Source organism: Podarcis liolepis (assembly GCF_965112155.1).
Source record: "Podarcis liolepis genome assembly, chromosome: 5".
NCBI lineage: Eukaryota > Metazoa > Chordata > Lepidosauria > Squamata > Lacertidae > Podarcis > Podarcis liolepis.
Window position 1 is genome coordinate 92,100,182 of NC_139556.1, and position 24,783 is coordinate 92,124,964.

At 45.3% G+C, this 24,783-nt stretch overlaps 1 protein-coding gene and 2 long non-coding RNA genes across 8 annotated transcripts in view; 1 reads left to right on the top strand and 2 right to left on the bottom strand.

The window, feature by feature from the left end:
* KCNMB2 (potassium calcium-activated channel subfamily M regulatory beta subunit 2) overlaps window positions 1–24,783 on the top strand; it is a 307,790-nt gene that overhangs the window by 208,069 nt on the left and 74,938 nt on the right. The window contains exon 1 of one of the 6 annotated variants that reach the window (XM_083504571.1): window positions 38–1,434. The exons of 4 other annotated variants lie outside the window; for them this stretch is intronic. Coding sequence is in view for 1 of the 2 variants with exons in the window: in XM_083504568.1 (XP_083360694.1) it covers window positions 3,733–3,824 (92 nt within the window). In the remaining variant the exon portion in view is untranslated. Of the gene's footprint in view, window positions 1–37; window positions 1,435–3,548; window positions 3,825–24,783 lie in introns of those variants that run through there. One more of the 6 variants, XM_083504568.1, reaches the window with a different exon arrangement.
* The window catches only part of LOC310707552, a 345,072-nt gene that overhangs the window by 27,242 nt on the left and 293,047 nt on the right, over window positions 1–24,783 (bottom strand). The window lies entirely within an intron of this gene.
* Window positions 12,458–23,499, bottom strand: LOC310707506. The gene is made up of 3 exons (XR_014526522.1): window positions 22,504–23,499; window positions 13,184–16,749; window positions 12,458–13,064 (listed from the first exon to the last, which is right to left on the bottom strand). It is a non-coding gene; the product is annotated as an uncharacterized lncRNA (long non-coding RNA).

The window sequence follows — 24,783 nt, forward strand, 5'->3', positions numbered from 1 at the left end:
CGCAATGAATTTACACAGCCAACAGACATGCTGGATCTTTAGGTAAAATGTACCTAGGCTACAATCATCCTTCATTCTCACTGTATTTTATCTTTAAATCGGGCCCGGTCTCTGTGTGTGTGTGTGTGTGTGTGTGTGTGTGTGTGTGTGTGTGTGTAATCATTGGAGAGGAACCGCTAGTTACCAAGGAGACTCCTAGATGAATCAGAGAGACTGGCTGGTATCTTCTTTAATTCACGAGACCATAACATTTTAAACGAGAGGAGGAAATACGGTGCCAAGTCTGAGAGAGACGAGTTTCCCCTCCCACCATCAGCACCAAGGATAGCTCCTCTCGCTTGTCTTGCCGTGAGAAGGCGTTAGCTGGCGGAATCGAGGAACAGATTACGGCGGAGTGAAGGGGGATTTCTCCGGGTCGCTGTTTGGCTCGGGGAGAGAACAAAAGACAGGAGACCATTCAAGGGCAAAGTGGTCCTTATGGAGCTGGTAGGAGAAACAGCTGAAAACCCACCCAGGAGGGAAGACCAAGGCAGAGAGTCCGGGGAGCCCCAGAGATGCGTTGGTCTCGTCGTCGTTCTGCACCCTCGGCGCTCCTGCGAATAAGGACCCTGCCCTTTCTTCGTGCACTTTTCCACGGCTGGAGAGAGAATGGCGCCACCGGGTTCCTTTAAAATCCTGAGAAAAGACCCTCATCTGTATTCAGCATCGGGAGTTCTCGCCAGCCTTTCGGAAGGTGCCGGTCGCCGCTGCTTGAAATCCTGGCAGTGAAACGCTCCTCTCGGTGCCTGACTCGGACACAGTTTCACCAACTGGCAGGTGAAGTGACAAGTTTGGCAAGGGACAGAGGGACTTGGCTTCACCACAACACCAGCCCCGACATCCCTTGCCTGCCAGAGGGGGTTCCCATCATGTCTATGAAGCGTGTGAAGGGCTCGGGCAGTAGGAGGGATGTAAACACAGCAGGGTGGTGTTTTAAGAAATGTGGCAATAGACTGGGAGCCCCGTCAAACAAAGTTTGGCTGAAAGAAGCTTGGCTTTTATAGACCTTTTTCAGCATCGAGATAGTTTCTCTCTCCCCACCCCAGCCCCCACCCCCTTACAAATGGATTGGCGTAGCTCCTTTCAAGAACAATCTTGAACTTTATTTTATTTTATTTCCCCCCTCCCTTGCTTTGCCATTCTCCCCACCCACCCGCTTTCCCGGTTGAGAAACAAATTGTTCAAGGAAGCCTCATCGGAATGTTGAGAAAAGCACAAAATCATTCTAACCGCTAGAACTGAAGGCTCAGGGAAGGATCCCACATGGAAATCGCTTGGTTTCTCAGCAAAGGTGACAACTACAAAAGTATGTAGATTGAAGGGAGGGAAATGACTGTGTGTGTCAGAGTCAACTGAAATCTCCATATTTGGAACAGCTGGACCACCGTTGCTAAGGTAACGTTATCAATTAAAGATTTCTTAATACATCAGGGCACAGTGAAATGTATCAGTGTGTGTATTTTGTGTGTATGTGCATACATATATATATGATAAATTGAATGCCTTCTAGGAATGGGATGTTATTCAACGATACTGACCTTCCATTATTAGGCGTGTTTTACAATATAGATTTCTAGGATGGGAAGATCTGGTAGGAAAGGCAACTAGAGTGTTAGTTAAGGATTCAAATCAAGGACCCTTCTTCAAGGCAACTATTTTGAAGTGCTTTTGTGACATGTATAATACTCCCTGAAATGAGCTGCCTGTAGCATTTATGATCTGAAAACGAAAAGCTAACCAGATTAGGAGGAATAATGTTTCCGTGATGGGCATTGTGAGGCTTATTGCTGGTAGAATAAAGTAGTCTGGTTTTTATCATCTTGGTCTGCAAATTTGGGTAAGAGGAAGGTTGGAATTGGTGATAGTTAAAAACAGCATTAGAATGTTGAAAATCCGTCAGGAAATGTGGAACCTTTACTGCACACCAAGGGAAAGCACAATAAAATTCCTAGCAGTAGCCGAAAGCTGATCACTAATTCCCTGTTGTTTTCTTTTAAATGATATATTATACCTGCTTTTAGAGAAAGACTGCAAGTTCAGCCTATGACATTACAGTTCATCATCTAAGGCGTTTCTTATTTGCCTTCTGGCTAAGGGGACATGAACTTAGAATATACTGGCAAATATGTTTGGTCTCCCAAGTTTGATAATATCCTAAGTTTTTGCTTCCAGACTTTTTCAAAGACTTGCTTGTTTTCTTTTCACTTGATGACAGTGTTTTTCAAATATATACTTACCAGCACTTAACTCTCATGTAGGGTCAGCAGTGCTTTGATGTGATAAGCAACATCCCACCCTAAGCAGGTTTACTCAGAAGTAATTTCCCTTGTATTCAGTGGCACTCACAGCCTAATCCAACGCATGCCTGGAAGTGAGTCACTTACTCCCTTGTGAGCAAGGTTGGGGTTGTAGGCTATCTTTGAGTAGCATGCAATTTCTCCTGGCTAGCAAAAGTTAATTTAATACTTGCTCTGAACCCCCCTGCCCTGGAGACTGGTTGTGTGGTGCACAGGCATCAACAAGAAATGTCACCAATTTCACTGTGTCTTAGCTGTGACTTTCTTTCTTTTTTTGCCATGTGAGGATATTGAAACATTTCAGGGGTGAGTGGTTTATTTGACATGGAAAATCAACTGAAGTACGGAATACTTTTGTGTTTTGCCCCAAGGTCATCTAGAAAGGCAGAGAAGTTGGTTTCAGGTGAAGCCTTGGCCTCTAGCTCAGAGCGAAAGATTGAGAGGCCCACTAAACTCATTTCTTCTTCTGACCTTTGCCAAGTTTACAGCAGTCTAAAAGCGGCAGTGGAAGTTAGGGAAAGTTGAGCACTGAGAAGCCAAATGCTTAGACTATGTTCTACATGCGCCTGTGTTAATGAGATTTGAGTGTGAGTACTAATAGAAGAGAAACCAGTTGCCCGTTTAGCAAACTTCTAAGGTGGGGGAAAACTCTGTTTGCAGGTTTTGTTTATCCGTCACTGTACCTCAACCTATCATTTCTGTCTACTTCAGGCATCTGACAAAGTTGTTTGTTGCCTACAAATTCCACACCGAAACAAGTTGGTTAGCCTTTGTGGTTAGCCACGAAGCATCTTTTGTTTGATATACTGATTCTGTAAATTTCTCTCCTTTCAGCCTGATCTATAAAGTGTGGCATCACATTTGTGTTTGTTACAGAAAACAAACGTTCATATTTCCTCCCCACCCCCTTTAATATATATTCTGAACTTAGGGGAGATGGACTCCTTTCTCTGCATTTTCCCCTCCACTAACTTTGGTGTCAGTATAGAAACTTCCTTAACTCCCCGTCCCCAATGAGCCCCCTGGTCTGAAAGTCGATATGCACTGCTGTCTCTGCTACGCACGACAACAGCTATGGCGGGGGGGGGTCTCTTGAGATTGATCTGGCATGTTAAACTGCTGGGTTTAGATGGTTTTGCTTGGCAACTGACCCAATGTGAAAATCTTCTGAAGACCAATCAAGAGGCAAGGTCATCCTGTGAGCCATGCAGTTGCTGCATGCTGCGCTGCCTAGCTGAAGACTGGCACGTGGGTCCGGGTTCACTCATTTGAGAGGCAGCATTATCAGCTTCTAGAGTGGAGGAGAGAGCATGCCCATTTGGGAACTGGCTTTCCTGGGTGATACGGGTGGTCCTTCAATGGACTCTGGTGGGAACCCATTCCCAGCCTTGCTCCGATGCCAGAACATATTCCACTCAAGGAAGGCGCAACCAAGGAAAGGGGGAGATCACCAAGAAGACCCAACTTGCCTGGCCCTTCCAAACACTGGTAAATATCTCTCTCTCCCTCCCCTGCTTCCTCCCTCTTTCTATCCCTTGAGCCTATGCTAGCTTTTAAAAATATCTCCCGAAAATTGGACATCCCTCTTCAGGACCATTGAGAGCCTCTACGCTGCTCCACGGGAGAGTGCACATTTTCACAAATGATGCTAAGAAGCTTTTGCACGGGGAGGTTTTACGTTGACTATAAATTCTAGCCAAATCTAGGTTCTACGCCAAAGTCTGGAAGATAGGAAAAGTTGTGCCAATACCAACTGAAACATCATTTGTAAAAATGGCCTGCGCACTACGTCCTTGTGCAGCTCCTTTATTCAGACTGATGTGTTGTCTTGATAGTCTATGTAAAATGGTGGTGGTGATCTGAGCATTGTGAATATTTTTGGAATAATGAAGAATTTCCCAGTGAGGGACACTTGAGTCTTGAGATGGCAGAGAAAGCGGAGAATGGAATGCGGGTTTTCCTCTTTCACCAATTTTGGCATAATTTGCCCACCAGAGTGGCTGTGATGACAGAGTGATGAATGGCAGAGATGTATATAGTGAATTTCAGGCAGGTACATAGGGAGTGCTAATGTTTATGGTAATTGCTCAGAGGAACATAGTACTTATATTTTAACATGAACCATTACTCAAGCTTGTCTATATGTTATTGAACTTGGAAGCTGTAGAAGCATTGTGCTGAATTGGGAGTAGTGATGAAGGAATGTCACTCTTCATGTGTTCAAGTGTGCTCTCTTCTCTCTTAATATATCCCAGGGCTGAGTCCTGGAACTGAAAACAAGGTCTGGAGCTGACCTTTAATAACCTTCCATTCAAATTAAGTGTTGATTGAAGTAAGGAATAAACACTAGATCGTTGGCATCAAATGACAGAGCTTGTCCTTCCGTTATAGTACTACTTCTGGAGAAATACCATTCTGCAAGTACCTAGTTTTGTACAATGTGGTGTAATTGGATTGGGCTAGGGATATCTGGGTTTAAATCATCATAGAGATGGTGAGAGGTCACATAGGGGAAGAAGAAGAATCAAAAGTTTACAGCTGGTATTATGCATCCATTGAAACTGCTTGGATCATAAGTCAGGGAACACAAATGTTCTGCTTATGACGTTTGATCATTTCACAGGTGCAAGTCATCGCTTGAAGTTGTAATCACCAAGCGTTGAGCATGCAACTATGTGAACTTGCCCTCCATCCTTCCGTTCAAAGGATTTAGTTTCTCACAGTCCATTGTTTTGATGGCATCTCCAACCTATTTTATGGAGCCATGCAAGGGTCTCCCTGGGTAAGATGCTTGTACCAGACTTTGCAAGCCACATAGCAAAAACTCATTTAACATATCACCTAAATGACTAAGCTATGAATCAGAAAATCCTGGATTCATATCTTGCTTCTGTCCTGAACTTAACTAGAAAGTCTTAGGATGTCACTATCTACCAACCTCTGCTCTCTCACGTCATCTACCCACATAGGGAATATAAATGTACACTTAGCTGCAAAGGTTCACTTTGTGTTGTGAGGGAAAGCGTATAGAAGAAGAGTTTGGTTTTGATATCCGACTGGTCCGTACGGGCAGGGATACCTTTACCTTTACCTTTAAGGAGTCTCAAAGCGGTTAACATTCTCCTTTCCCTTCCTCCCCCACAACAAACACTCTGTGAGGTGAGTGGGGCTGAGGGACTTCAGAGAAGTGTGACTAGCCCAAGGTCACCCAGCAGCTGCATGTGGAGGAGCGGAGATGCAATCCCGGTTCCCCAGATTACGAATCTACCACTCTTAACCACTACACCACACTGGCTCAGTAGTAGAGCATCTGCTTGTTATGCAAAATTCCTCAGGTTCAATCCTCAGCATGTCCAGGTAGGTCTGTCTGGGAATATCTTCTGCCTGGAACCCTAAAGTGATGCTGCCAGACAGCATAGAAAATTCTGAGCTAGATAGACCAATGGTTTGATCCAGTATAAGGTAGCTTCCCATAGCGTGTGAAGTGACTCTTGGAAAACTTCCCCTGTGCTCCCCATTCAGTGACAAGTTGGTAGCACACCGCAAAAGTCCAGCGCTGCAATCCACTAATTCATTTCTTGTAGGAATAAAAACTATTGAGATATGCACAGTTCTTCCCACCCATATTGGCTGCAGGATTCCCTGTGTTACTGTCAGTCCTCAACCACAAGTTACATGCAAGGATGCAGGCATGTGTAGTATGCCTGTCTACTCAGCCAGCAAACGTAATGAGATCTTTTGCTCAGAGTCATGGTATACCATGGAGAGATTACATTATACACTAGTTTGTGGAGTAATTAGTACTCAGTCAACATAACAGAGCTTTGAATCAAAGAAGGTACAGTATTATTGCAAAGCCAAAACATTGATTAATATGCGGATTGTTACAGAATTTTAAAAGGTTGGTTAAGCAATCAGAATTCAAATCAGACCAGCAGCATAGTTACAGCTAAGACAGTGCAAAGTAGGACGGCTCACCTACCAAATATGGAGAAAAGGGGGAAATGAGAAACACCAGGCAAACAGAGTCTAATTGGTATAAGGGCGGGGATTAGATAAATAAGTGCCACTAGCAGCAGCAGGGCTAAGCTTGGGAACTGGAGGGAGGGGAAAGAGTCGAGATTTTTGAAAAGGAGAGGGAATATCACCTCCCCTGGGCCAGATAGAAGGAGGTGGGAAGCTGAGCCTGGAAGTTGTTCTTGCCATAAAACTAACAAGGGTTCCTGGGCTCAGTTGCAGGAGGGATCTGGGATGAGCTGAGCCCTGCAGCTGCATTGTGTAGCTTCCTTGTGGGGCTGGCATGCAGCAGTGCACTCCCTGGGACCCTAACTAACCCATGTGTAAAACAGCAAACATAGAGAAGGGAAGGGAGACCTAGGAATCAGGGATGGAAGGGAGCCATGCTGTCTCATCGAAGAGGGTTGGAGCAGTATGAGTGCCCCATGCCATGGACCCTACAAGAGAACACCCAGGGCATGTTCATCCTGGCTCAGGCAGCTGATCTGTGGACATAGCAGAGAGAGGTGGAAGTTAGGCTGGATCCTCATTCAGCTCCATCGCATGGCCTGGAAACCCAGCAAGGACATTTTATTTTAAAGGCTTGCTTTCCCACTGCTAGGTTTAGGGAGAGCAGCTGCAGCAGCGCTGCTGCTGAATGGAGGACAGATCAGGTGTAACTTTATTGTGGCTTAACAACACCGGCTCTCTTTATGCTGGCATCTTGTGTGTAGGATGGCTCCCAAAGCCATCCTAAGATATGTCAAAGCTCTTTACCCACAGGGTCCAGGAGCGCTAAAACACACAGTAAAGTGCAATACACTCATGCAAGTACTTATAAGTGTCAACCAGTAAAACACTCAAAAGAAAAGCAAGAGACTCAAAACAAAATTAGTGAGGCTGAAAATGTTAAGTGGTATAGTCTAGTGGTCAGCAGTGGGATAATGTGGGGGGGGGGAGAGATACATTTCCAAGAAGCATCTAAAAAACACACTACATTGGGGTAGTCAGTGTGACACCCTCTAGATGTTGTTGGACTACAACTCCCATCAACCCCAGCCAGCATGGATGGTGGTCAAGAATGTTGAGAGTCATAGTCCAACAACATCTAGACTAGAGAGCATCGCATTAGCTATGCCTGCACTATGGACTGTGCCTTCTGAATGGCAGGAGGGCGCGTGTTACAGAGGACAGGCAGTGGTGGACCCACAAGCTTGAACCATCATGGGGTCTGGCTAACCACTGTGATCTTCTTCAATGGGGTTCTTCCACAACAGATCACCACACCTTTACAATGTCTGTGCTACCGATTCTCAAACTTTGGGATTGTCAAAATATTTGCAATCTTGAGGAGACACCTCAGAGGGCCTCTGAGGATGTTTGCAGGGGCCAGATTAGTTCATATGGGGAGAGGTGGTCTTTGAGCTATTGTGGTCCTGGGCCATTTAAGCCTTAATGGGTCAAAACCAGCACTTTGAATTGGGGCAATATGCTCAAACCAGCTTGCCCCCAGGGAACAACCTAACCCCAAATTCTCACCAGTTTACAGACCTTCTTCAGAGGCAGCCCTACATATAATGCATTGCAATAATCTAGCCTAGAGGTTACCAGAGCATAGACAACAGTAGTTAAGCTACCCATGTCCAGCTGTCCAGCCTCCTGCCAAAGCTGATGGAAAGCCACTCCATGCCACAGAGGCCACCTGAATCTCTTAAGGAGAAGCTGGTTCACTGCCTCAAGTGCCTTAGAGAAGGACAAGAGAATCATGTAGATTTTTTAAAAAAAGTATACTGGCATAGTGTGTGTCTCACTTATGTGACTTTCCCCCTTTTGCTCCCGACTGGAATGGTCTCTGTCTGTCTCTATCTATCTCCAGCATCTTGCTAAAGGCTGCCGGTATCATTTTGCTCACATGGAACCTCTTTAAATGCATCTCACATTTTCCCGCTATGCAGGTGCAGGCGCTGGGAGCAATTAATCAAGAGATGTGAGCCACTCTCGGTGCCGTTGAGTCATTTCTCTCACACCCAATGGGCCAGTGGAGACAAACTTGGGTAGCCAGGTGTCATGGCTGTCCTGCTACCTGCCGCAGACTTTAAGGCTCGCTAAGTCCATTGATCTTGCACATCGCAACCGTGTATTTCACTGGAAGCTGATCTCAGACAGCAGTTTTGCTGCTGGCGCTATTATTATCATTATCATGGCAGAGATGCAAAACGTATTTTCGAGGAGATCTCTTTAGAGCTCAGGGGAAAACTAGAGTCAGCTAGATTGAGGGCTGAACTGATGAAAACATAGTTGTGCAGATTTAGTCACTGTTTCTCAAGACTATAGTCTGTTAACCAGGAAGAAGAGATAGAGTTGTGGCTCCCAATCCAAGCTGTTCACCGGGATGCCTGCGATTCAGACCAGCATGGCATAATGGTTAGAGTGTTGGGCTAGGAACTGGGAGAGCAGGGTTCGAATCCCCACTCAGCCATGAAGCTCACTGGGTGGCCTTGGGCCAGCCACCCTCTCTCAGCCTAGGCTACCTCACAGGGTTGTTGTGAGGGTAACATGGAGAAGGGAGAACCATATAAGCCACTTTGAGCTCCTTGGAAGAAGGCGGGATGGAAATGCAATAGGAATTAATAACTATTAACTTCATCCAGCATCTCACTAGAAGTGCATGAGCAAGCCATTTTTCTCACAGCCTTATCACCCCACCTGTAATATAAGGATGGTATTATATCACTGGCCTACCTTGCAGGGGTAATGTAAGGCATGCTGTCACAGGGGACAGTCTCTGACACATACTGAGATGCTGGCTGTATATAACTTGGGAGCACTGGGGGGGAAGTGTGCTTGCATTCTCCATGCTGGACCCATAGGAATGTATTTTTGGCATACAGCTCAAGGGAGCTCTCAACCACATGCTTTCCCTTCCATGACTAATAGGCTTCTGGAAGATTTTGAGCAGAGCTGTACCCCTCTCCCTCGGTGCCAAGGCTCCAATCTAGTGCCACCCTGGTGTCCTTTCCAGAGAGACTCACCTGGCACACGCATTGTGGCCTTGTTGGCACCCGGAAAAGACCTTTTCCTTTCTCTGGCTGTTAAATCTCCTAATCATGTTTTGAGTCCATAGATGTTTATTGAAGCAAGAGGCTTTGCTGGTGCTGTTCTGATTCACCTTTTGTTGCTGGTTTCTATTCCATGCTGGTGAGAGGATTTTATGGTTTTATTAATCTGTTTGATTGTTTTGATGGTCAGCTGTCAGCTATTGAAATTTTTGCCACTGGGTGGCCTAAAAATCCAACTCAGGTCCCTCTCACAGTGAATTTTAGTCAAAGAGAAAATGGACGTCATCATGACATCCATTAATGAATCACCTCTGGAGATATTTTGCTTGGCTAGACTTTGTAAGTGGTTGAGCATATTACAAAATGGTTTCTGGACCATACTTTGCTTGCCAGGAAAGGGGAGCCGGTAGTCAAGCGAGTCATCAAGCAGGCAAAGTTAGCTGCTCTCCTCCTTACCCACTCAACCTTTTCCTCTGAGCCATCCGGAAAGGATGGCATACACTCCAACATGTTGAGTCTCCAAACCAGGATGTGTATCTTCCCACCTCGGATCCTGCACGAGTCATGTGACCCGCACAAGATCACAGAACCCAAAAGATGTGTTTTGGGGGGAACATGCTCTCATGGTATTTTGGGGTGCCATGCAAGATTGTGGCCCTCCAAAAATAGCTTTTTCCAGGGCGAGATCTTTGTGTGAAATCTCATGAGAGCACAGCAACCCAAATGCCCACTGTGCTCTCACATGAAAAAATTGGATGTCCCAGTTTTCCCAGGACATTTGCAGGATATGGGATAGTCCAGCCTCAGCTGATAATGGTGCACAGCAGTTAGCGAAACCCATGCAGGTGCCCAGCCTAGGCAATGCAGAGTGCCAGATGTGCATGTAGGGTCTATACCAAAGGGTAGGGATCCTTTTAAAGCTTGAGGGTCACACTCTGTTCTGGGCAACTTCCAGGGTCCACATGCCAGGAGTGGGTGGAGAACCAAATGTAACTTTGACCTCGACAGATTGGCCCATTTCAACCCAATAGCTCATGAACGTGTCTGGATGATCAATGCAGACAGCTTCCTGCCCTAAGCAAGTACGAGGACCTGAGCATCTCACCTTGAGTGATTGCAATGAGACTGTTTATGACAGAATTGTTTCCTCAATGAGTAGGCGAAGGTGCCTGGAATCTCGCCACCAGCACCTGATGGAGGGGTCAAAAGCACCAGTCACCAAACTTCAGAGACATCCATATATATTTAGTGAATGCATGCCCTCCAACATTTCTCCGATGAAAATACGGACGTCCCATTCCATAATGATAATTTTACTATTTATACCCCATACCTCTTACTGGGTTGCCCCAGCCACTCTGGGAGGCTTCCAACTTATATAAAAACATGATAAAACATTAAACATTTTTAAAAACTTACCTATACAGGATTGCCTCAGGGGGTCAGATAATTCCATACCCTCCAACTTCTCTCCAATAAAAATAGGGACTTCCTACCATACCCTCCAACATTTCTCCAATGAAAACAGGGACATCCTAAGAAAAAGCGGAACATTCCGGGACCAAATCAGAAATCGGGATGGCTTCTCTAAATCAGGGACGTCCCTGGGAAATAGGGACACTTGGAGGGTCTGTGAATGTCTGGGTGAGACTACATTTAAAAGGAAAGGCCTAGCCTGTCGCTAGTTTCTCTTTCATTTCCCCAGTCGTTGTAATAAGGCAAAAGATGGATCCTTCAAAACATTGTTCCTTTTTTTAAAAAAAACAACCCTGGCTCTCCTCCTCTGTAATGCCTTGTTGTTGTTGTTTAGTCGTTTAGTCGTGTCCAACTCTTCATGACCCCATGGACCAGAGCACGCCAGGCACTTCTGTCCTCCACTGCCTCCCGCAGTTTGATCAAACTCATGCTGGTAGCTTCAAGAACACCATCCAACCATCTCATTCTCTGTCGTTCCCTTCTCCTTGTGCCCTCCATCTTTCCCAACATCAGGGTCTTTTCCAGGGAGTCTTCTCTTCTCATGAGGTGGCCAAAGTATTGGAGCCTCAGCTTCACGATCTGTCCTTCCAGTGAGCACTCAGGGCTGATTTCCTTCAGAATGGAGACACTGTAATGCCTAGATAAGCCATATGGAGCGAACCACGGTAAAAGGACAACACTGTCTGCAGAGTAGGATGGCAACTGGGCAGGCAGGCGGCCAACTGGAAAAGCAGCAAGGATAGAGAACCAGGGCAGTAGGCCAGCCCTGCATTCTTCACGGAAATACCAGATGACCTTTAATACAGAGACTGGCAGTGCTACAATGCATTCCTTCCCCCAAGCACAGCCAAAGCACACTCGCTCGCCTCTCGGTTTATTTGAAGGAGCTGGCGGAGGCCGTGGTTGTAGACTGCCGAGCTCTCAAGGAGATGGGCAAAATAACAGGCTCATCATTTCCGTTTGGATTCAGTCAGCTCTGGCAGAGTAGAGCAGCTGCTGACACTAAGGGCTTTTTTCCCCCCTTACAGGAGATGGCTTAGAAAGCATCCTTCTCTGCTGCACCAGAACTGAAGTCCATATCTGCACTACACATTGATAGCAGTATTACACTGCTTTAAACAGCCATGGAGCTTGTTAGGGTGCTGAGAGTGGTTAGGAGACCACTCTTCCCTTCATAATGGTAAAATTACCAGCATTCCCTGGGAAAGAAGGATCTCCTAATAATTCTCCTCTGAGAATTGTAGCTCTATAGGGTGGGGAGAGGGACCTCCTAACCACTCTCAGCGCCTTTGACAAATTGCAGTTCCCAGGATTCTTTGGGGAAGGGCATGGCTGCTTAAAGTGGTACAATAGTGCAGATGTGCCCAAAGACTAGTTAAGGATAATCGTTTATTTTCCTGAAATGGGAATGTTTGCTTATGTTAAATTGCTGTGTATTTTTAGCCTGGGGTTCTTCCTCTGGCAGTAGCTCTCTCATATGATTGGCTGACTGTGAGTCACATGAGAGAGGCATTCCATTCTGTTGTGACTGTTATTCAAGTAACTGTTGTTTTTAACTGCTTTTTTCCTTGTATGTCTCTCTCTCTACGTGTTTGAGGAGAATGGCTGCCGAGAGAGACTTCTCGGAATACTGTCAAGGACAGCATGTGTCAGTGTGATCTGTCTGAAGTGAGACTGACAGAGGAGATCCCTAAGTGTTAAAAGGGAGAAACCTGAGCATGAGATTGTAAATATATTCTTCAAAGTTATGCGTTTATGAAAGTAAATGTGTGTTTTTTTAAAGTATAAAGAGTCTGTACATTGCATATCATCAAATTTTATTTTTATTTATATACACAACAGTCCTCACATAACTCTGCAGATGTCTCATTTCAGCAGCGTTGTGCCTGGGAAGACCTCCTTGAAAAAGAAATCAGCTTTTCCTCAGGAGTGCCACAAGCCATTTTAGGCTGGCACCACTAACTATAATTTCCCAGATTCTTTGGGGGAAGTCAGTCCAGCTAAAGTGGTAGAAAACCAATGTAGAGAGCATGGGTGTGAAACCTCCCATTCACGAGAGACGTGCAACCCTCTAGGCCTCTGGCCTTTGACACTTTTCCCAGATCACATCCCTGCTAGCCGTGATTCACACTCTCGTTGAGAGCTTTTTGCCTAACTGGAATATGTCCTTGAACTCTGGCAATGCCTTCTTATTTGCCTGGATGGAGAAGAGAGAGTTGGGTGAGTATGTATGGAAACTAGGAACAGGATCTTCCCCTTTAAACAAAATAACAACACAGAAGTCTGTGCTATAAGGATATATAAGTATTTACTTACATAAAATTGCAGACTCGATTTAAGCAGGAAACAGCAGTGAAATAAGTCAGGCAAAATATTTTTCTAGATTACAAAATACATGGTTTAGATCAAAGATGGCGTCTGTGCTCAGGGATGCACAAATCCTGCATCCTATGCCTATGGCTGCATCACGAGAAAGAGAGTGCTCCTGAGGTGGAAGTGATAAGGATTATGTTCCTATAGTTACCCTTCCCACTTGAGCAAGCAGAGGATGTGACCTCAAAGAGTGTCCTCTAGGAATTTACAGAGAACTCTGTGTGTTTAACCCTGTGCTCACCTAGCAAACATGGAATGCTATATTTTAACCAGAGCATCATTTTCCAATAAAGGTTCCTCCACCCTAGTCTGTACTGACCAGCAGCAGCTCTTGGAGTCTTTCCAATCCCTGCCTCTAGATGTTGATGACTGAGACCAGGACCTTCTGCATGCAAAGCATGTGTTCTCCTACTGAGCACAGCCCCTCCACATGGAGTCAAAGCACAGATCTGGAGATGTATCAGAAAAGGTCTTTCGGGCTTAGAACACTGTACAACAATTGTACATTTTCCCCTGCCCAATTCTGCTTTTTTTGAGTCTTAGAATTCGTACCCTCTTCTCTCTCTGCATGTCTTTTGCTGACACTCCATCAAACTCTCAGGCAAGGTCACCTCAATGTATTTTGGATTCTCCCATTATTGCCTTGTTTCAGCCAAATTGTGTCATTCCACAGCACGGCCTTTACTTACTGTAAAAGCTGGCTTCCAACCAGATTTCTGGCTATGGACTTGTCTTGGCTCAGTTAGATATGGGGAAGAGGAGGAGGGGACCAGATTAACTGAAATGCCTAAAGCTATGGCCTGCCGGTTCACTCTGGTCAAGCACTGATAAAAAAAAAATATGAAGCAATTTCATTCGTTTCCGCAGAAGGTTTCCTGAGAATCTCGTTCAGGAGGATGAGCTTATATCTGCCCACTAAACAACTCTGCCGTTTCAATTCCACGCACAGTAGCTCCCACAGCCAAAGCCTCTGCAAAATCCAAGCTTAACCCATTCCCCAACTGACACTGGATGTGACTGGAGCCTTTTTCATCTCCTTCTGCAATTTGGTGACGAGCCTTGACCTCCAGAAGGGACGCTCCAGTCCATTGCTGCAGAATGTGTGGCTTTTGAAGTATTTTGAATAATACTTACAGCTCATTCTCATTCCTTGTTGCTTCAAAACTCCACCCCTTCTGGCATGACCCTTGTTTTGGTTCTGCTGTTACAGGGATGGAGAACAATTTCAGACTGAAGGCTGCATTCCCTTCTGAACAACCTTCCAAATGCCAATGTTGGGCAGGGCTAGAGGCAAAAGCGAGGAGTGACGAATGTAAAATTCACCTTTTTTATATTTCATGGTAGTTTCTCCATCCACACCACTCTCTAGCCTCCATCCAGAGAAGCGAGAGACCTTATCAGAAGTCAAGGACACATTCCAGCTGAAATAAGCACAGAGAGTGTGAAGCAGGGTTCGCGAAAACCCAAATTGCCGTTTGCTCCGTTTAAGTGCTAAAGAGAGGTTTTCCCTGGGGGGAAGCAGCAGGAAAAGAGGAAGTGTACATAAGCCCTGAGACTGAAGGGAGGAAGCTGGCAGGCAGTTCCATCCTCTGGACTGGTTGCAAGTATGAAGGTAGGCAAGTCGGGGCTGGCTGAGGTCAAGTTGAAGTTAGTGGAGTGGTGCCCCTTCTGTTAGGATATTCCGTTCCACCTTAAAAAGAACAGGCATGATTGTTGTGTGTCACATGCCTGTTTACACTCCAGCACAGCTTGCTGGGAACTTCCGTTTTGTGTATAGCTTTTGCTTATGCTGCTTGCTTGGACATGAAAGGGAGAAGTCATGTTTTCCCTTTGTCCTGAATAAACTGCTTGTAAATATGCTTTACATATGCCTCCATCTGCCCTTCTGTTGCGAAGAGTTAATTACTCTGCTGATTAGAGCGTGCTCCAGCTTCTGAAGAGTTCTGAAGCTGTGGGTCACTGTTTCATGCTATGCCAAGGACCGGAGATCACCTGGCTGCCGGCCGGTGGGCTGGAGCCAGCTGGGGGCCTGCAAATTGCCCCTGTTTCCTTGGACACATCTCAACACCTTCATCCTAATAGACCAGCCTCTGCTGCTACTGCCTTTTGTAGATCCATAGACTTTTAGATGGGACTCTAACGCAACTCCCTTGCTCAGTTAAGGACCTGAGATGCAGGATGTGGCTACAGCATCTCTGAAAGATGCCCATCTAGCCCCTGCTTAAATGCCTCCAGTGAAGGAGGAGCCAGCCACCTCCCCAGGCAGTCTGTCCCACTGTCCAACAGCTCTTAGGACCTCACTTGTTTAGCTGAAATGTGCTTCTCTAGAATTTCCATCCATAGGTTCTAGCCCTGCCCTCTGGAGTAACCAAGTACCAGTTCCAAGATCAGTGGAAGCTTTCTGGCTCTCTGCATGTGAAGCAGACATCTGGATGTCATCAAAGCATCAGCTGATGTGGGATGAAATCACCATGATTCAGCGGGGCGGATTGGCACAACTATGCAGTCCATAGCCACCCACTGCAACATCATGAAAAGCTGGTGGTCAGTGCTCCCACCCCTTGCCTCCAGACATGCCTATCTTCCTAGTACCTCCAAGGAATAGCCCAATACTTTTTGAGCCATCTTCTTTAATTACAGAATTTCCTTGCTGCATTTCTAGGAACTCGTTCCTCAGGCATGTTGTGACTGTTTTCAAAACCCTCCATGGAAGCACAGTGCTGTATAAGCCTTGCTACCACGGCTCAAGGAAGAGAGTTAAGTGGGTATCCCTACTTGGCCATTGCACCCAGTGTTGTACGTAGGGAGCAAGAGATAATTAGTGTGCAAACATATGGGCTATCTCTGCTGCTTGCTCTTGAATTGCAGCTTCCAAAAAAAACCCCCACAAAAAACCCAGGGCTGAGATTTAACATCTGTTTCTTGTTTCAGCCACTGTGCAAAGGACAGTGAGCAGTAGGCAGAAGATGCTCAGAATGTTTTCATGGACTTCTGTTGCCAGGGCAACTGCCTCCTTGTTATCTGTGCACTCGCCACATCCATCTCACTTGGGTATTTGCTCTCAGAGAGCAGGGAATATGTCAGGCCTTAGGGAGTAACAGAGGAAAGGGAAAGGATAAAAATACACAACACCCATAAATCAGGATTACATTTATTTCCCTGACATTGGTATGCACTACCCTCATGTGTCATGGGAACACAGAACAGGGGTGGGTTGGGAGCAGAACATAGCACAATCACAGATCATTCTTGCTAGAAACTATTGTGGCTCTGTTCTGTTTGGTATTACTAAGCAATGCATGGCCATTAAAAATTATGCCAGGAAAGATCCCAAATTGCTTCTCATGATGCCCATAGTTACAGATCTTCACCCATGGATGTTTCACCCTTTGTCGAGATGTCAACTTCTGGAATGTCTTGTTTACTTCCCTTTGTCAAGGCTTCAAGGGCTGATGCTGCTGTCTGTTAACTTTGACCTGCTTCCCAGGGTCAACTAGATGACACAAAAACTAGGTGCCATCAGAAAACATAAGATGTTCTTGAAATATTTGCATAGCGTTGGCAAACGAACCAATGGTTAGTTGGAAGCAGTCTTTCTACCAGTGTAATACCCAGGCACACTTCCACTCGTCCTGCCACTGAATCAGAACAAATGTTTTCCCAGGGAAATTGGTGGGAAATACGAAAAACCACTCAGACATGTGGAGACAAGTGGAAAAGCCCTGAAACTTGCGCTTTCTAGGCATGGTTCAAGTGAAAGTGTGGGTGAGCCCTTAGTCCCAATGGGTTTAATGAGGCTTACTCCTGAATAAACATAGACTGGATGGTTATGGAGATATCCAGTCCTAAAGGGTTGTTGGAATTGGTGTTAAGTGGTGCTCTGTGGCTGGAGAGGAACGCCCATCAGTAGAACAGCACATACACTAACTGGAACTTCAGTTCCCCCACTAGAATGTTTCATGGGCATTCATGAAAGGCCGTGGGTGAGTGGTATGTCATCTGTCTTGCATGCAGAAGATCCCAGGTTCAATCCCTCATGGGGAATTGCCCTGTGTCTGAAATCCTGGAAAGCTGCTGTCAGTCAGTGTAGACAACACTGAGCTAGATGGAGCAATGGGTCTGACTCAATCGAAGACAGCTTCCTATGATATATCGCCAATGGTGACTGTCTGGCAATGGAATTAAAACAGATTATTCTGTAGGTGTGCTGGGGAGACCTTGTCCAAAAAGAGAGGGGCTCAGCCTTGGAACTGATGTGGTTCATTCCCTCCCACAAGGGGGAGAAGAAAAGTTTCTGTCCCACACCTCCCCCCCCTCCCCCATCTGCATTGGGTGCATTGGTAGATCTGGCATTTCCTATGGCAATCATTTTATACTTCCCTGATAAGAATATTTATGAACACTTATCATCACCATTATCCTCTCTGTATCCCAGTCAGCCAAATGCTACTGGTTGTAACAAGAGAGCCAAATGCTATTAACATCACAGAATGGTTGCAATCAAGGGATGAGTATGTAAATATCCATGCACAAAAATATAGATTGTATTGACTTTCCACAGTCACATGTGCATACATATATCCAGTCCATTGCTGCTTCAGAAGAGGTTTCAAAGAATCCTCCATGTTTAAAACCAGTGTGGTGTAGTGGTTAGAGTGTTGGACTAAGACCTGGGAGATGACGGTTGAAATCCCCACACAGCCAAGTTCAGTGGGTGACTTTGGTGATATGGGAAGGAGGGGAAGAACCATAAGAAATATGAGATATAAATGTAGCAATAAAATAAAATAACATCGTTTGTATTGAGGGGCAGGGGAGCTGCAATGGAGAGGTCACTATACAAATCTAGCATGTTAGTAGCATTATTAAATCTGGAGAAACTTAATGGTTGCATTTTACAAAAACACTCTCTCTTTTTTTGCTCCCTGTGGGGCAGTTGGTTTTTGTTTTTGTTTTAATATTTTTAAATAATTTTATTGAGAGAAAAACAATCCATACAAATAACACACACCTCAAAACAAATAACACAAATATACATATAATACATATAGTCCCTACAACCTCAAACAAGACACCTTACCCACCCCTGTGACCTCCCTCCACCACAGCTCGACTTCCTTAAATTTTAATTTGATTAGTTCATTGCATTTCCAAGAATCTTCATCTCTTACAAGCATTCCTGATTTCATTTTCATCTTTGCTTTACCTACTTACTTACTTAATCTATACTTACTAGGCATATATTCATATTCTCACATCTACTTTACATATTTAATCTATGCACATTAGCATATATATTTTTAGGATAGTATTTTTTAAAGTATTCTTCAAAATAATTCCATTCTAGTTTTAAATTTTGGTTTGTTTGGGGTCTTATGGCTGCTGTTAGTTTTGCCAACTCTATGTATTCACTTAGCTTATAAATCCATTCTTCTTTAGAGGGTATTGCCTCGCTTTTCCATTTGCTGGCTAGAACTATTCTAGCTGCTGCTGTGGCATATAAAAAAATCTTTTCTTGTTCTGTGAGATATCACTCCCTATTATGCCCAGTAGATATGACTCTGGTTTTTTTCTATGGAAGTCCTGAGCATTTTTTAAACTCATCATGTATTATACCCAAGAAGGTTTTAATCTTTTCACATCTCAACCAAGTGTGGATCATTGTTCTTTCTGCTTTTCCGCATTTCCAACATAAGTTAGACTTTAGTTTGTAAATTTTTGCGAGTTTGGTTGGTGTCATGTATCACCTAAAGAACATTTTTATAAAGTTTTCTTTAATAGAGTAGCAGGTTGCAAAGTTAATATCTACTTGCCATAGCCTCTCACACTGAGAGCCAGTGTGGTATAGTGGTTAAGAGCGGTGGACTCATAATCTGGTGAACCGGGTTTGATTCCCCGCTCCTCCACATGCAGCTGCTGGGTGACCTTGGGCTAGTCACACTTCTCTGAAGTCTCTCAGCCTCACTCACCTCACAGAGTGTTTGTTGGGGGGGGAGGAGATTGTTAGCCACTTTGAGTAGGGTAGTGATAAAGTGGGATATCAAATCCAAACTCTTCTTCTTCTTCCCACTGTTCTAAATAGATAGTCCCGCCGATGTCTTGGAGGCATTTTATCTGCACCTCCTTTACAAGTTCATCCTTCAGGTCCCACTCCAATAGGAAATCATACATTTCTGATAAAAGTTTCTTGTTATTTTTTAATAATATCGATTGGAATTTTGAATTTTCTTCACCAAAACCTCTTTTGATATCTGATTTAAAGACACTATGCAACTGATGGTATTGGAGCCAATCAGATAATGCTGCCTTAGCTCCCCGAATGATTTTAACTTTAAGTGGCCTTAGTCTTCTGTTATCAACTGTCTATAGGAGGGCCAGTGTCTTTCCATGTTCAGTTTTTTCACAGCATGTGCTTCCAATGGGGATAACCACCAAGACGTTTGTGGCTCAGGTAATGGCCCTGTGGGGCAGTTGTGTTAGCCATGGGTTGATCTTGCTTCTCCCCAGAACCTAAATACTAACCAACGTGGTCCTCTACAATTGCATGTCTTGACCAGAAGAGGGCTTTGTCAGCTCATATACACCTTCCTGGTTGGCCCGGTTCATGGTTCCCCATTGGTCACTGTTGACACCTGGTATAAGAGCTTCTCAGCCAAGCTTAGACCTTGGTCTGCGTGCTGAAGCGAAACCTCCAACTTCTGCTCCTCAGCCTTGTTTGTAATTTGAACTGTGCTTTGTTAAGCGTACTGAGAATTGTTAGGAGACCCCTATCCCCCTCACGGTGCCACAGTTCCCCACATGGTTTAACTATCAATCCTCTTCCCTGGGAACTTTGGGAAGTGTAGCTCTGTGAGGGGAAGTGGGGTCTCCCTCAACTCTAAGCACCCCTAACAAACTCTCCTACATTGCAGAGGGTTGGACCAGATGATCACCAGGATCCCTTCCAAGGATGGATCAAAGAAGCTTTTCAGTTTAAAGCTTTGTAAATTTCAACAGGGAAAACAGGTAGAGAAAAATGGGACTCCACATCGCCATCTGGCAGCACAATGTAATATTGCATATACAATGCATATAAATCGCTTTTTCGTTTTACCAGGCTAGCTGAGTCTGAACACTACAATTCTGTGGTTTTATGAAACTACAGACCTCGGATTCTTTGGAGAAAACCAAGGCTGATTAAAGTGGTATGATACAGCTTTAAATACACAGTACGGATGGGACCTACACTTCTGTTAACAAAGCCTGAGGCTCCATTAACTCTTTTGGCAGCTACATCCCACCACTAGTTCATGTGTAGCTTGTGGTCAGCTAAGATACTGAGATCTTTTTCACATGTACCGCTGCCAGGCAAGGTTTCACTGGTGGGCTGCAGTAAATGCAGGCCTTTACATTTATTTCTATTGAATTTCATCTTATTGGTTCTGGTCCAATGTTCTATCCTCCTAAGACTGGTTTGAATATTGAGTCAACCTTCAGACCCCCCCCCCCCAGGTGTCCCTATTTTCCAGGGACATCCCTGATTTGGGGAAGGAGTCCCAGTTTCTGATTTGATCCCACAATGTCTCGCTTTTCCTTAGGATGTCCCTATTTTCATTGGAGAAATGTTGAAGGGTATGGAGTTATCCGACCCCTAAGCTGTCTGAAGGCAATCCTGTATAGGGAAGTTTTTTTCATTGTTTAATGTTTTATTATGTTTTTATGTATGTTGGAAGCTGGGGCAACCCAGTAAGATGTGTGGGGTATAAATAGTAAAATTATCATTATGGAATGGGGCATCCCTATTTTCATCGGAGAAATGTTGAAGGGTATGAACCTTCCGTAGTGCTAGGTATCATCCCAATTTCATCTTATGTGCAAATCTGATAAGCATCCCTCTTCACCCTTATCTACATCATCTATCAAGATGTCCAATTGCATAAGGCCTAGGACAAAGCCCGCAAGCCCACCATTCAAAAAGCTTCTTCCATGTGAATATATTGAAAAGCAGTATTTGGGTATTGTTATTCAACCAGCTATAGATCCAACAGTCATTCACCTGTTCCTGTTCCAAGTCAGCTGCAGAAATCTGAATAAAGACTGAATAGGTAAAGGTAAAGGACCCCTGACAGTTAAATCCAGTCGCAGACGACTCTGGGGTTCATCTCGCTTTACAGGCCGAGGGAGCCAGCATTTGTCCACAGTTTTTCCGGGTCATGTGGCCAGCGTAACTTAGCTGCTTCTGGCACAACGGAACACGGAAACCAGAGCAGTGCACGGAAATGCTGTTTACCTTCCTGCCGGAGCAGTACCTATTTATCTACTTGTACTTTTGGGCGTGCTTTCGAACTGCTGGTTAGCAGGAGCTGGGACCGAGCAACGGGAGCTCACCCCATTGCGGGGATTCAAACTGGCGACTTTCTGATCGGCAAGCCCAAGAAGCTCAGTGGTTTAGACCACAGTGCCACCCGCGTTCCTTAAAGTCTGAGTATTAACTTCTAGTCCAGGCTCCTGAAAAACTGAGAGACCTTACTGCTTTTCCACCATGGAAACTTTACCCAGAGCCTTGAATATGGAAACACTTTTTAATGGGGGGGAAATGCTACTGTCACAAAAGTGAGATGATATTTAAGGCCATAGCTAAAGGTAAAGGTAAAGGGACCCCTGACCATTAGGTCCAGTCGTGACCGACTCTGGGGTTGCGGCGCTCATCTCGCTTTATTGGCCGAGGGAGCCGGTGTACAGCTTCCGGGTCATGTGGCCAGCATGACTAAGCCACTTCTGGCGAACCAGAGCAGCCCACGGAAACACCGTTTACCTTCCCGCCAGAGCGGTACCTATTTATCTACTTGCACTTTGACATGCTTTCGAACTGCTAGGTTGGCAGGAGCCAGGACCGAGCAACGGGAACTCACCCCGTCGCAGGGATTCGAACCGCCGACCTTCTGATCGGCAATTCCTCGGCTCAGTGCCACAGCGCCACCCGTGTCCCATTTAAGCCCATAGTTGGTATTAAATATCAGGTCTGTAACTTTCCTGCGTGAATCTCCTCAACTCCCAGTAACATGGAGATTTAAACTTTTACAAAGATGCCTGTTTTCACCTTTGTGGGATTGGGCACCAAGAGAACAGATCACTGAATAGTTAAGGATGCTGGCAGGGGCTGGTTCCCTTCAGTTTCTGCTGTATTAAAAGATCAAACAGGCAAGGGATCTCTTTTCTTTACCCATCTTCTTTAAAGGTCATATTCAGTTTCTTTGGGGGGGGGTGCAGGTAGGATCCCTTACCTGTTTAGGGAAGGGCCATAGCTTCAGTGGTACAACATCTTCCTTGCATGTAGGAGGTTGCAGGTTCAACCCCCCAGCTGCTTTAGGTCCAAAACCAACCTGGAGAGCTGTTGCCAGTCATGGTAGAAGATACTGAACCAGACAGACCAAGGTTCTGACACAGAGCGAGGCAGCTTCCTCTGGTCTGTTGAAGGCTGTCTGCTTGCTCCATTTGTGAGCATGCTTGTGTCAGACCGGTGGAGGGCAGGGAGTAGGCAAGGCTCACGTGCTCTCTGGATCAGCCGGCTCATGTTAAGCCATAAATTGTGAGCTTCTGCAAGTGTAACTTTGCGACGGTGCAGCTTCTGAAGCAACCTCCTTCTCCACTTGGACGGCTTGCAGGTCATGGTGGGAAGAAGCCAGGGCAGAAGCCGCCGTGAGCATGACAATGACCCGCTGAGCTGTGGCAGGACACCCAAGCAGCAGACTGACTTTCTGTCTCCGGGCTGGAGAGTTGTGGCTTGTAAAACAAAGCTGCCAGTTTCTCGCTCGCTCGCTCGCTCTTGTGTCTGCCCACAGTCAGAGTTCTGAACTCCGTCTCCCCTTATGTGCACTGACCGTTGGTAAGGAACCCTGGCTTGCTATTGCATCTTGATTTTCTCTGTCCTCCTAGAGTTGTGATCTGCAAGTACTGTAACCCAAAAAAAGGGAGGGGGGAGAAAAGTCACTGCCTTTAACCCTTCGGAGTTGCTGCCTGGGCGTTAGGGAAATCTCTCAAGGTAAATGCTGCAGTTGCTTCTTCCCTGACAGGTAATCCTAGCAGGGGTTCTGGTCACAAAGCATTGGTTCTGTGTGCAGGCAAAAGTGCCATCTGTGTAGATGATTTGCTTTTATTCTGACATCAGCCGGAGATGCTTCTTGGAGTCGGTCTTTTCTGGCAGGGGTTGCTTTTCGGTTGTTTCATGCAAAAAAAAAAAAGGGAGACATGTCAAGACCTGCATTATCTGCAAAGTTCCAGTGTCCTCGGGGCCCTAGTGCTTGCTTGCTTCGTTCGCTGTTGTCTCCGCTTCCTTGTTTTTGGATTGTTAAGCGGCCGGGTCACGGGGGGGGTGTTTCTCTAATGGCGCACTCTTATCACCCTGGAATATTGCTGTCAAATTGGATAACGGTTCGCTGGCCGCCAAGGGTCCTAGGCGAGGATGGAGCAGATGCACAGAAATGGCTTTATAATCAAAGGCTGCAGTCGACAACTTCTTCACTCCTGTTTAAAGTGAACGAGACTAAGATGGAATTGGCATATTGTTGTGTGCAATTTCTTTTGGAGCTACTTAATGAATGGGCATCATATTTTTGAATTATCTGTGTCAGGAAGTTGCTGTTAGCAATAGATAACTGTGTCTGCAATTTGCAACAGGGGCCTTATCAAACCTTCCTTCCTGTTTTCATCTATACTGTCTTTTACAGTGCAATACTTTGCCCTGGCTTGTATGTTTGTTTCCACAATTATTTTCTCGGCTGTGAAAAAGTAACGAGAATCCATATAGATAGTTCTAAGGAGGAGAGAGAGGGAGGGAGGGGGAGAGAGAGAGAGAGAGAGAGAGAGAGAGAGAGAGAGAGAGATTATATAGACAGACTTGAGTCGAAAGACCATTTTTAATGTAACATTGTTTCTGCTCCATTCAAATTTTGATTTGCATTAAAAGCCATTGTTGCTACAGGGCTTTGCTTTGGGTTTTTAAGGCACAACATCTCTTTTGCATTTATATGGCCCTGTTAAACCTTCCATCTTTATCGTATGCATTGAATTCATTCGCACAACCACCCTGCTGATATATATATATTAGTACACCAAGGAAGACTAATACGAATCTCATTTTAGAAGGAATTGAGTCTACAAGATGCTGACTTTTCTTAAGGTCATTCTTGTAAGAGGGTTTTCCCAAGTTTCTGCCTCCGGCAAACTCTGTCGCTTTTGCCAAGAAACTCCTGCATACCTGTTGCAGAACCCCAGAGGATTCTGGGGAGTGTTCTATGGCAAACACACACCATTCATGTGGGTTGCTGGTGAGGCTCTTCTTGCCCAGCACCACTATCACATGGGAAGTGAAGATGCTTCTTAGACTGCATCACCATTCTCCTGTGGCCGCACATTGTAGGGGCAGATTGGTGTCTTTGGAGGATGCTTGTTAGCTGTTATTGATGTTGCAAGGCAGTGCCTTCTAACTACCTCCTTGAGCAGGTTAGTTGAAACCAGGCCATCCTGGGCCAAACTGAACGTTCGCTGATCAAGAATGGCTGTCA